Below are 13,700 nucleotides of genomic sequence, written 5' to 3' on the forward strand. Positions count from 1 at the left end.
ATAACAGACTCCCAGCAGGATATCTGGTTAATTCCTTCCCTTCCCAGTACCTTGCGTTCTTGACTGCACAGTGGCACTGCTCCAGAGGCAAAGGTATCACAGCCAGACCAGTGACGGTCTGAAAATGAACACCCCTCAGGAAGGGGAAATAAGCATCAGAGCTCAAGTATCTCACTTCCTACCCAAAGCTCTAACTACGCTATCACACAAAAGGTCAGCAGCATAATGAAATTCCTAAGCATCCTTCCAAAGAGAAGACTCATTTACATCCCGAAATGTACATGAAAGCAGATGTAGGCACCTAAGAGCAAGTGGTGGTTCTGGGTCTGAACTCCAGTTTTATAGACGTGCTTATCTTGCAGTATCAATTACCTATATAGATTTAAAATAATTTCAGAGTCAAATCTCTCCATGATGTTTATCTGCTCAACATACTGAGTATTGTAAAACCCACTGGAGGTTGTAAACAAACTCTGGTACCTACATCAGCATTGTTTAGTTCCACAACCGGTCCCTAACGTTACCACTAGCTCATTCATAACTGTAAATTATTCTGAAGTTATTATAAACTGCCCATCCCTTTCCTAGGTACTATGACATTGAAGTGATTTACATGTGTCATGGTTTGAACTTCTGAAGAGCTCCATAAATGCCAAGAATTGTCAAAAACTACTACACAAGCCTTAGAGGTAAAAGACGGGTACTGAAAATCAAAGAATATATGCAAAATTTTGGTTTTAAATCAAGCCGAGCCTCCATTCCCAGACTTCAAAAGTAAAAATCTTCCCTGTAGCAACAATGTGTAGCCGATACCGAGGCAACAGGCAGCACATAAACAGTCCCCATCCCCCAGGGAATAAACAATCCCAAATTCAGTGCAAGACTTGGATGGTGCATAGAGAGTGGCTATATATTGAGTGACAGGGATGAACAGTAAGCTGCTTTTTAATAGCCATCATTTATCCTGTTCACCAAGTAAGACAGGGATCCAGTTGAAAAGCAGCCAGCAACAAGGTAACGAAAGAGTGGCATTCATACAAGGAACTGAACTGAGATTTTGATATCTTCTGTCTCCAGGAAAGCTTTAATTTTAATATTTATTAAGAATTGATTTTGCAAACTAAAATTAACATTAAAGTAGCTTTCCACTTTTAACTGTGCATAGTTTGTTAAAGTACTATATTTTGGAATGAGTAGTCCTGCTCAGTAAGGTATGCATTAAGTAAATACACCAAGCAGTGGGCACAAAGGCCAATATGAGAACTGCCAAATTTAGTTACTGAGTAAATTCTAACACATGATTTTTTCAATCCATTTAAACACTTTAAAAATGACAGTAAGCATCAGTAAGCATACTTCTGAAAGATCTTGCTGTCACACTGTTTTTAATTATGAAATGCATTTTCTCGGTTCTATTTAGTATCATGAAAATGATCCCCCTGGTGGGAGCTGTCGGACATCCATCACACTTGAAAAACAGGTACTGACATAAGGATATAGGATATCTAATTTTAGGCTCTTTTTTCTTAAGTAGTCTCAGATATCATTTACACAGACTTTTGCCATCAGCTGGACATCATAAATATAATAAATTGAAAAGCAGCCTAAAAGAATGTCTATTACGTAAGCTTTCTGCACATTTCACAAAAAATTCGGATTCTGTTTAAAATACTACAGAATCAGGAGACAAAAGGGGGAAAAAATGTTCCCTTTTGTGTCATCTGTTTTGTTTTGTTTTTTAAAACTGTCCTGCAGTTATAAAAGACTAGTACCTAACAAGAGTAGGAGGTGAAGTGTTCTGTTCTGTTACAAACACCTTGAAGGTAACTTCAGCTGTTGGAAGTATCAGCCAAGAGCCCACCTGCTGACTGCAAAAGATGACCTGAAACCACTAGGCACTGTATGTTAACAGCTTTTTTAAGTAGCTATGCAGAAACTGTCCACATCTGGGGAAAAATTAACATAAATCCTTAATTCAAGCATCACATTTCACTAGCAAAAAGAAGCATAATAACAATATTTATCACAGGACTAAGTGAGTTGTGATATTGCTTTCTCATGTGATAAGGAGGAATGTGTCATATGTGCTGCATTTTGTCAAGGGTGTGTAAGACTTATTTACAATACAATGCCAGCGAAAACCATAATCTTGTGTAAAGAATGAAGAAAGGCCCATCTGTGTGATTATTTCCTTGTTCTTAAAGGACAGAAGAGTGAGTGTTGCAACTAAACAACTGGTATTTTCTCTTCTGCTGGAATAAGAATAAAAACAAATTCAGGAGAAGGGTAAATCACCTTTTGGAAGTATTTTACTGCATAAATTATTAAAAACCCAAATTGCAAGGATGTAGTTCATGCCAATTTTCTGGCATTATCAGCCAAGAAAGTTTAATTACAAACAGCATGCTTGTCAAATATTTTATGAAATCCTTAATTGTACTTTATTCAATACCAGTATCCTCACACAAAATCGCATGAGATCATATGTTCCACCTAAGCACTCCAGATGGCCTTCAGGAAAGACTACAGTCAAAAGTGGACTGAATTCATTATTCCAGGAGAGCAGGCACTTGCCAAACATCCTTTTCTAGAGGTCAGTTTGGAACGGGAAGGAACTTACCTGTATTCATACACTGTGTGAGTGTATGCACATTATAACCTCTCTGGGTACACAAGTCTAGAATGTCCCAGATCAACTATACCTTGCACGCAGAAAGGATCCTGCCACATGGTAGGAAAAGAAGGCAACATTGATGTAAAGAAAATAATTGTTTTTTCTTAATCTTCCAAGAAAAGCATGTACATAATTTCACTTTTAAAAAAGCATCTTAATCAACAATGAAGAATAAAATCTCATTCCTTAGTTTTAAAGTATTTCTTACTCTGAATACCGTAATATATTTTTTAAAACATACTTTTGAAAAAAAATGCAAGCAGGGTTGATGTTTAAAACATTTTCCTCAAAAGATTATTCATGTGATAATGTTGGATCAGAGCACAATCACAAAGCAGTGTCCTGCACAAAGAGGTCTTCCAGTCAGGCATGCAGCCCCTTGCATAGTCTCAAAGAACATATGTAACGTTGAAGGGCACGTTGAAGAAGTAGACCAGACCTGTTTTTAACAAAATGGAATTCAGAGCTAGAAGGCTTACTGAATAAGATAGGAGCCTTTAAAACATGATCTCTTCATCTTTGTAACTACAACAGAAAATAACAGATGTTCAAAGAGATTGGCTGCAAGTAGCTGGAGCTATTTGGAAAAAAAATCGTTCTTTTCAACAACTCAAACTTCTTCTGCCTATAGTAATTAAGAGAGGAACATATTTTCATTTTGCCACAATCATCTATTTATGAAGGAAGAGAATTCAGCTCCAAGGAATGAAGTAAAGCAACAATAGTACCAACCTCATTTTATTCTCTCAAGATCCTAAGAATCTGAGAATATTGGGAAAACCAAAGGGAGAAAATGGATATACTCTACTGGAAACTACTACGAGAGGGACCAAATATCTAGTTGCTGTAACTCATGTATTCCCTGTACAGAAGTATGCAGAGAGCGCTCAGGTAAGAACTCTTACCTATGTCTTCAAATATTGCCACACAATTCCAAACATTATGATGATGACACTGAATTTAGACAAACATACTGTTTCGTTTGTTACTTACCAGCTCTGTGTGAACTTTAAGATGTGCCTGGAGCTTGTATTTATCTGGAGTAGAGTAGTCGCAATGTTCTGTGGGACATTTCAGCAAAATATTACTGTGTTTCTGAATGACGTGACGCTTAAGGCAGTTTTTGGTGATGGAAGAATAATTGCACTGGGAGCAGTAATATAGATGTTCTCGAGTGTGTGTACGAACGTGCATGTCATAATGCACTTGGTACCAAAACAGCTTGCCTGTAAATAAAATTAGACACAAAGAAAGTAATTTCTAAACAATTGTTAGTGAAACTTCCAACACATACTCAGTTTTCTTTTCGGGCAAAACACAGTTTGAATCCTGTTCCTTTCGTCTTTAATGAAAACTTGTCCTAAAGACCCTTCATTACTGAAAATATATACAAAACCACTTTTGTCTAAAAAGATTGTGTCATATGTCCTGAAACAGACTAACAAGGGCAACTTTAATACATGTCAATGATCTTTTTCCTAATGGGGAAGTCCTTTAAATCTGTTCTCCTATACAAAGAATCTGAATGTAACTGTACACTAAAAGAGATTTTTAAAATGTTTTTTACTTCCTTTCATGTTATTCCTTCCTAAAAGGTTTTCTGACATAATGGCAATTCATCTAACATACAATGTTATGGTGTTTCAAAAACTGGTTTTTTTAAACTTTGATTCCTTTCCCTTCTCAAGAATGGAGGATACAAAATAAATCCCAAATTGTTTCCTTTCCAGCTATGCAAACACAAAAATTTTCAGTTAGAATAAATCGGAACAGTGTATTCTTCCCACTTCATAAACTCAAAAAAACAATTATAATCAGAACAGTCTTGATCTGATAGTATGTAATGAAAATTTTCATCTCCAAAAACTGGTTCAAAACAAGTCACAAAAAATGCATATGTATCTAGTGTATGTGACTATTGTACAGAATGTGTATTATCATACATCCTTCCATACTATATGGAAAAGACTCTGAATTTTATACTAAGCTGATAACGAAGCTTCAGCATTAAAGCATGGACTGACTAATGCTGATCACATGCCTAAATCTGCTGTGTTTGGCCCTAGTTAAAGTTATGAAGTGAGGAGAGGCACGTGGACAGAAATAATCTAATTCTATCAAAATTTCACATCAACTGAAAATTGAGCCTAGCGAAGCATTGCTATGCTATATTCCGCTAATGTTTTTTTTGAGATTTGAGTCATTTCACACTATTTATACAGCCCAAAGTAAATCTCGCTGGACCCCAGAATCCATACTGAACTACAAAATTAATACTGCTACAAAGATACACAAATATATCAAAAACTAAACCAGTGGAGCACGAAAAAGATGGCCCACTATATAACATTAAAAAAAAAAAACAACAAAAAACCATCATTCTACTACTCCTTACCACAGTATTCACATTCCAAGTCTCCATAAACTTTCCTTATCCTCTCACACAACTCCGTGTTCATCTGTCTCTTCTGCAAGCTATCCAAGATCTGCATAAAGGCAACAGCTCCACTCCCACTGTCTGATGTAACTGCATTAGAAGAGGCTGCCTTTGGACTGACGGCTGCATTAGCGTCTGATGCTGGCGAAGGGTTTGTGGTTTCTGCTGAATTTTGAATTGGTGGATTGCTTGTTTCTGATTCACTAGAAGGAACAGATTGATTTCTATCTTCAGAGACTGAAAGGTTCTCAGTCATTGCATTGTTCTGACTCGGATTTAAACTTTTGTCTTCAGACAGCAAAAGCTGAATTTCTTCACCCTGCTCATTTACAGAACTGCAGTGATTAACTTCCTCTTCATTTGCAGGAGAAACTTTTAACTCATCAGAACCAGAAGTACCGTTTTTCAGCAGAAAGCAATCTGATGCTACACAGGATTGAACATTTGGCACTGCTATGTCTGTTGTCTGACACAGTGTCTCTGCTACATTCTCCACTGGAGGATTTTCAAATTCTAACAAAGGGACTGTATCAATTTTTAAGTCACCATTATGTTGACCGTTATGGTTTACATCTGCAGCTGTTGATTCACCTTTACAAGCAGATGGTTGTGGTGTGTTAATAGCATCAGTACTCACGATAGTCAATTCATCTACACTTTGTGCTAGCTGTTCACCAAGGGCTTCTGGCTGGATATCACCTCCTGGCTCAAGGAGGCAGAAACTCTGATTGATAGAACTATTAAAAACAGAAGTCTCATGCAAATCTGCGTGCACATCTTTGATGTGAGCACGGAGTCTTACAGAACTGACAAATTTCTTCAGGCACACAGAACACACATAAACAAATGGGTGTTTTCGCACATGAAGCTCAAGGGCTTGGTATTTAGTGGCTCCATGACCACAGAGCTCACAAGCAAAAGGCCTTTCATCACCATGCACAAGCATGTGACGGTCTCGATCGAGTTCATTTTTAAATTTGCGTTCACAAATATGGCAGTCATAAAGAAGTTGTCTTTTGCCCTCTCGTGTCATCAAACGAAGCTCATCAAAAACATCTTTCACTTTTTTATCTTGAAGGTCATGTGTTTCCTTGATGTGCTTGATCAAATTTTTAACATCTGAGTATTTCTTTTTGCAGAAGCGACAATGCTGCTTTATTTTCTTATGAACTCTTTCAATATGGACTTTGAGATGGCCTTTGCTGAGACAAGTGAACGTACAATAATCGCAGCTAAACTTCTCCCCTGTATGTTTCCGCATGTGAACATTAAGGTTGGCTTTGATTGCACTGGCATAACTGCAGTATGAACACTTGTAAGGTTTTTCATTTGTATGAATCCTCAAATGTGCTTGGAGGGAGTGTTTAAATTTGAACACCTTGTTACAGTATTCACATGTAAAAATCTTCAGCTGAGTTGGACCCAACCTAAAAAGAAACCAAACCAGTTATATTTAGAATATTGAAACTAAGTGACATAATATGTCAGAATTTCCCTAGATATTCATTATGGACAGAAATGTTTAATTTATTTTTAAAAGGTATTCTCGACAGGCTTTTTAAATTCTACAACTTATGCCTTTATTTAAAAGGCTCAGAAAATATTTCAATTTCATGAAAATGGATAGGGAAGCATTTCAGTCATATTTTCCATGTATATAAATATAAATACTTCAAAATTACCTGCTAGATTTCATTGCCTGTTCATATGGGGTTTGCTGAATGGCATATTCTTGATATCCTCTTCGTTGTGATGGGTCTTGAACTGTTGCCTCTGGAGTTGCGGGTTCACTTTCCTGGGGAGCAGCCTCAACAGGAACAATTTTTGTGGCTCCTAAAAGCAAGAACAAAAAATGCTCATTAAAATTGTCATAGACAATGCACGTTTTAATATAATACACAAGTGTAAACAAAGCATTAAACTCTGTAATCATTAGTTCAACTGTTTTAGTTTCTGTTGTTAAATTCATGTGCATAAAATGATGGATACACTTCCAGAAGACATTAGTACTTACACCACAGATCTGTTCAAATAACATGCCAGGCCTCTGGTTCTGAGGGTTATTCATGGTGCATGATGTCTACTATTACGAGATCCTATATCTGAATATTTCCACCTTTAAAAAACTGTAACTTTTCAAAATGAAATTTTAATTTTTCTGTTTCTGCCTCATACTACATCCTTTGAAAACTTCAGCCAAGCTGTTTAATAAGTTCCACAAATAAGGCTGGGAAAAGACACTGTTTAGCCTATACTTAAAAGTCTGCACATCTTTTCCTTAAATAGATCTTTTATTGCTTATATTTTGGGGCATTCTGCCATGCCCTCAGAATAGAAAAGTGTGTTCCATGTGCACTTCTCAACATCCATTAGAAGCAGGAGTAAAGGGGCTCTACCGAATGCAGTAAGATCAGATTCTATCCCTCAGAGCTTTACAGTTAGTTGAGCCAAAAATAAGCATATTTTGAGATGTGATTGAGTTGAGATTATTTAGCGGGTGTTCTTTATTTTCTGAAGAGTGGCAGGAAAAACTTAATGCCAGGCATCCATAGTTTCCATTGACGGTAACGAAAATCTATATAAATACTAATTTACACTGAAAAAAAAAAAAAAAACCAAAAAACCTCATGTATATCAAACCAAGCACCCATTATTAATTGATTCCCTCCTTTTGAACTTCTTTGTCTGTCTGTAACTCATCCACCCACATGTTCAATGGGAATGCTATTATCTTCAAAAGCTGAAATTATATATATTTGTGTATTTATGTATTTATTCACATATATATTACAATTATATAAATGTTTGTGAAATCTTCATATTCTACCAACAAGTACTACAGAAAAATTTTTGAAAAAAAAAAAATTTTGCTTTCTGGTCTGATACTGAAAAATGAGTAGTAAACGAGGGACCATATACTGAATAACAAAAAGAAAACAAGACAATGAATATGTAGTAATAGATGAACACCCATCCACCCTAGGAAAAAAGTATTACAGGACCTATAATTAAAGATTGTTCTATCATATACTGGAGACAATGAAGCAAGAGCGGGTGCACATGAAAATATGTTTGAATTAAATAACGAAGTTAACAACTTCAGGTAAAACTGAAATTTGGTAAGTTTCCATTTATTTTCTTTTTCTCAGGTATCACAGTATCTCATCTCATTTCAATTCACCTGATTAGAAGGTGAGGGGGAAAAAAAAGTACAATACACTTTTGTGACAGGAAAGAATTTACAATAAGAATCAAAGAAATGTGAGACATGAAAGCCTAGAAGGAGCCTAGAAAGCAAAAGACAGAGTCAACATACTCAACATATTTTTAACAGTGTTATTCATGTGTAAGTATATATAAAATGAAACACCTGAATAGAAAGAAGAAAGTTCAAAGAATGATGCATGAGCTATTCCTTTAACCAAAGGATGAAATTAATTCTTGTTCCACTCAAAGAGCACATTCCTGAAGACATTACTTACAAAATATACGCAGTATTAACATAAAGTCTCTGAAACAACAATTGTAAGAACAGTAAAACTAAACCACGGAGAGTACAGTGTCCAAAGAAAACTAGCTGGTTAGCAAATTACTAAATCTAGTTTTCCTAAAAAAACATTTAGCCTGCAGACTAGCAAAAGCATCAGGAAAAAGGCAGGCAGAGTATATGGGAAAAATCAGTAATAAGTGGGGGCTACCCAACAGCATGTGTGAAAGACTTAGGGACATTAAGCTGAGGAAAGCAGTGCTGTAGACAAGACAAGGGAGAAAGATGGAGATCCTGTGGGTCCTGCAGAGTGATTTAAAGAGGGAAATTGAGATTTTTTGAGAAGAGGCCATTTGGGAGTATGTAAGGCTATCGGAGCTTTTTGTATCAGATGGAACATCAGCCAACTCTGTAAATAAACAGAATGTAATAGCTCTGTTGCTCACTGAACTGGCTGGATCTAAAAATGGCTTTTTTTGACTACTGTTTTTTAATAATGCTTTCAGTTCTGTACTAAAGATTCTGCCAGTTGATCAGAACTGATCTTCCAAGTTTTCAACCTAAATGTTACCAGAACATTGAAACTGCTATTCTTCCTATCACTCCCTCTCCCACAAATGCCAGGTTGTCCAGCAGGACTGCATCTCCCAAATTGCACTGTAGTAGCCCAGTGAGACGGGAGCTTGTAATTACAGTACAGGAGACGTGGTTCAACCAGTGGGTTCAGTACAAAGATGGTAAAACACCAGACCAGTGTTCCCATACTTCAATATTTTTAAAATAGAAGCAAATTTTTCTATATTTAGAACGACTCAGTTAAAAGAAAACAGATCTATATGCATGGCTACCTCTTTCAGGCCTCCCATTTCCTGAATGTGAGACAAAGATTCTCATTAAATGCTCTGCACTAAACCTTCCCTGTGCTCTTCTGCCTTTCAAGATGTTTAAGCATTTCCTGAGAAGACTGTTGAACTGTTTATAGACTTCTGTGTTATCAGTATAAAATTTTAATCACCTGAATTAGGTGGACTAGATAAGTACTAACTCACCAGTATTTTGCATACTTGGAGTGGACAGAATGCTCCAGGTCATCCTAACACTACCGCCTACATTCCCCATGCAGTTAATAGAGAGGCAAATACCTCTAAAAACCTAAAGAAGGAGATCCAATTCTTCGAGCATACTGATAGAGTACTTGCTCACAGTAGGCAATCACGTCCCCTCACGTTAGCTAGTTACTTCCTACCCTTAGAGATACAGAAGCATTAAGATTAGATGCCTCCATCTACTTGGGATGCTGCCTAAGTATGGGCTACTAATGGACCAGTAGCCACAGCAATCACTGCTATATCATAAAATAATGACTAATGCATATACCCAGAAAGTGAGAAACTTGGGTTTTAGGCTCTAACCAACCTAGTAGGTAGTGAACCCACACGTCCCAGATCCCAAAAGAATGCCCTCAATATTCGTGTCTCTAAAAGCAGCCACAGGCTAGGGAAAAGTGTAAGAACAAGGCAAACAGATACAAGGTCTGGTTTTCCATTAAAAATACCATATGACAATACGGAAGATAAAAGTTTTCCTAACTGTTTCCCTGGACTATCATTTCAAGAAGTCAGAGTATAGAAATACCAGGGGAAAAAAAGAGGTTAACTGTACTGATAATTTCTTTCAAAAAAATCCTTCCTCCCGCACTACTATATCTCTACTTTAAACGCAGAATGGACTTTAGTTTACTAGACTTTATTCATGCCTTTTGCTTTCATCTTTCCAGTCAATGTCATCTGTTCTAAGTAAATCTGCTTTAAGAGTAGTAAGATTTGAGTTCCTCATGACAGCAACTTCTACAGATAAGTATTACCCAATATGCCTTATCTCTGGCTGAAACTCAGTGATGGCTTCTAATCTCTTACAGTCTGTCCCTTAGAGAAGTATCTTGCCCTTCACTATAGAACTCTCCAATACTTATGAACAGTCTAAAAGGTAATCATAATGGAAGGAATAATAAAATTATTAGGAGAAATAAAAGAGGAGACATCATCAACCAAATTCCTACTAAAATCCAACTAAATTCCGTGAACCTCCTACAACTTCAAGTATGGACAACAAGAAGGATATAGAAGAACTAGAAAACAGTAACAATGATAAAATCAGACGCATTTTGTTTGGAAAATAGATACGCATCTCAGAGACCTTCAGCTTGGAAGAGAGATAAATGAAAGAGGAATATCAGAAAGACCTCTAAAATCAGCAATACTGTGAAAAAAGTGTGAATAATCATTCTCTATCTCATAAACTATGAACAAAGAGCAGTTCGAAGAAATAAGCAGTCAGCAGGCTTAAAACAAAACAAAAGAATGTACACTTTCACCCTGTGTGTAACTAAATTATGGAACAATTACTGCACAATGTTACAGAGACTGAAAATATAAATGTATTCAAGAAGGGATTTAGACAAATTAATAGATATGTTTTAAAGACGATGATCCAGATGCAACCAACTCAATGGCTGTCAAAATCTGGGAGGCTTTACATAATAAGTTTCTTATTTCCTTCCTACAGAGATGCTGCAAGCTGCCTTTAGAGACAACTGATCCAACTAGACCAATCTTTAAGCTATGGATTTTTTTTCTTTTTTTTTTTCTTTTTAATTTTAAAAAACTCTTTGTAATGTAGGTACCTTGGTCTGTATAGGTGAAATAATTTGTTAAGGGTATGAAGTGAGTATCTGTTTCTTACAATCTCTTTTTGAACGAATGTATTTTTTTCATTTCTGTAATATCCTATGGAATGTGCTCCAAATGTGTAAGACAGTTCTGAAAGTGAAACCAACAGAAACTAACCCTACCCATAACCCTCAACATTCCCCATGCAAACCTACCACTCACCCCCAAAATAAAGTTTAAAAAAAAGCAGAAGAACCTTTTAATATTTTTATAGGTTAGCTCACAATGAGGTTAAACCCATTTTAACTTGGACAAAGAAATAGAATCACAGACCTGCGTTTGGTGGGATGAAGATTACTACCCCTTTCAACAGAGCTGTACGTTAAACTGGCGGAGCTAAATCAATCTGTAACCACATGGAAATATAGATACCTGCTCACATTCAGAGGGGAAAGCTTTAATTTTCCTCACCTTGCTTAATTCCACATTTGCTTTAAATCAACATAAGGCTAGCTTCTTTTCTCTAGCCCTCCACTCAACTACATGCTTGTGATGCCTTAAAAGTGCCAGCACAGGCGTTCATAAAGATGAAGAGGATCAGAGAATGGCTCTGGCTAAAATTTACACCACGTGTCTCCTTCTGCAAATATATAATTAGTTTTCTAGTGTGTTTTTACCACACAACTGCATAAACATGTACAATGCTCCAAAGGACAGGAATTTGTGGCCAGGGGGTGGGGTGGGAGGACAGCGCTGCCCCTGGGACAGCAGTCTATAGGTACTGGGCCACAAAATTATGTGGCCTCAATGTGAAACAGTTCAGTAAGCAAACCGGTAGAAAAAAAATTCTCTGACAGAGAAAATGAGTATGCGTATGTGCATGTGCACATGTACATATATTTATTTTGCCGGTTTTTTGAATCTCTTTACCGCAGGCTGACACAAGCACTAGTGCCAGTGCAAGAAAGGGGAAGTGAACTGGGAATAAGAGACAAGCAGGAAAGCTCCCTTGGCAACAGTCTGATATTGAATCCATTCAGATGTGTCATAAACCCACAACCATCGTTCTGTGAGCTACAAAAAAAAGTCATCCTCAACAGAAAAGACTGTTATCAGTTTAACAGAAAAGACTGTCATCAGTTAAACTAAGTCAGTCCCAAAACAGTAAGCAAAATGACATTCTTCCACTTCTTCCCCGCTTCCCAAAATCTCCATGGGAAAAGGAACCAAGTGTTCATAAATTACAGCAGCAGAACACAGCTGGCCTTTTACGGAAAGTGGTTCCCCAGTGGAAATTGGGGAGAGAAAAACCTGTACAGCGTTGTATTAAGAATTTGTAGGAGAAAAAAATCCAACTCCTTTAAAAATAAAAAAATAATTAGCATCAAGAATTTAAGTATTTTATGCTATTTTTGTATATCTTGAGCTCTACCAAAAAACCCAAGAATTCTACCATTGACCATCTTTATAGGAATTTAAAACAACTCTCCTAGTAACAAGCCAAGTCTTTAAAATATTACAGGATTCATATAAAACAACAATTTAAATGTTCAAAGTAGAATCTCTCCTGAATCAAACTAATTGAGCATGAATAATAAATTGTTTTTAGAAGCCTTGATAATATTACAGAATTTAAACATGGGAAATAAAATACATAAAAAACCAGAAGATTGAATCTTTGGCAGAGTTTACTCACTGGTTCTTAAACACAGACTACGAACAAAAGTATCTGCCATTCACAACAAAGTATTTTTAGATGTGCATATAATTGTAGTTATTCATTCTCATTCTTAATTGCGATGCTTACAAAAAACCGTACTCCGTTTAATCTGATACAAGACGCGTGTGTTCATGAATGCAGCACTCCCTCTCTTCAAGGTCTTTGGGTCCCTCCAGTTGTAGAATCATAGAATCGTTTGGGTTGGAAGGGACCTTAATGGGATGCCATGGGCAGGGACACCTTCTACGAGACCGGGTTGTTCAAACCCTCATCCAGCCTGGCCTTGAACACTTCCAGGGATGGGGCATCTACCACCTCTCTGGGCAACCTGTGCCAGTGCCTCACCACCCTCATTGTAAAAAATTTCTTCCTAACAGCTCATCTAAATCTATCCTCTTTCAGTTTAAAACCATTACCCCTTGTCCTATCAATACACTCGCTGATAAAGAGTCCCTCCCTATCTTTCCTGTCAGCCCCCTTTAAGTACTGAAAGGCTGCAATAAGGTCTCCCCGAAGCCTTCTCTTCTCCAGGCTGAACAATCCCAACTCTCTCAGCCTTTCTTCATAGCAGAGGTGTTCCATCCCCCTGATCATTTTTGTGGCCCTCCTCTGGACCCGCTCCAACAGGTCCATGTCTTACCTGTGCTGAGGGCTCCAGAGCTGGACGCAGTACTGCAGGGGGGGTCTCACCAGAGCGGAGTAGAGGGGCAGAA

At 37.1% G+C, this 13,700-nt stretch overlaps 1 protein-coding gene across 1 annotated transcript in view; it reads right to left on the bottom strand.

The window, feature by feature from the left end:
* Nucleotides 1–3,667: 3,667 nt before the first annotated feature.
* ZFAT (zinc finger and AT hook domain containing) overlaps nt 3,668–13,700 on the bottom strand; it is a gene marked incomplete at its 3' end in the record, with an annotated part of 30,072 nt that continues 20,039 nt past the window's right edge. Inside the window, exons 4-6 of the mRNA XM_009581042.1 lie at nt 6,794–6,944; nt 5,070–6,538; nt 3,668–3,900 (exon numbers count right to left, since the gene is read on the bottom strand). Coding sequence (XP_009579337.1) covers nt 3,668–3,900; nt 5,070–6,538; nt 6,794–6,944 — 1,853 coding nt within the window. The remainder of the gene's footprint in view (nt 3,901–5,069; nt 6,539–6,793; nt 6,945–13,700) is intronic.

The sequence above is a fragment of the Fulmarus glacialis genome, unplaced genomic scaffold (assembly GCF_000690835.1).
Source record: "Fulmarus glacialis isolate BGI_N327 unplaced genomic scaffold, ASM69083v1 scaffold7067, whole genome shotgun sequence".
Classification (NCBI taxonomy): Eukaryota; Metazoa; Chordata; class Aves; order Procellariiformes; family Procellariidae; genus Fulmarus; species Fulmarus glacialis.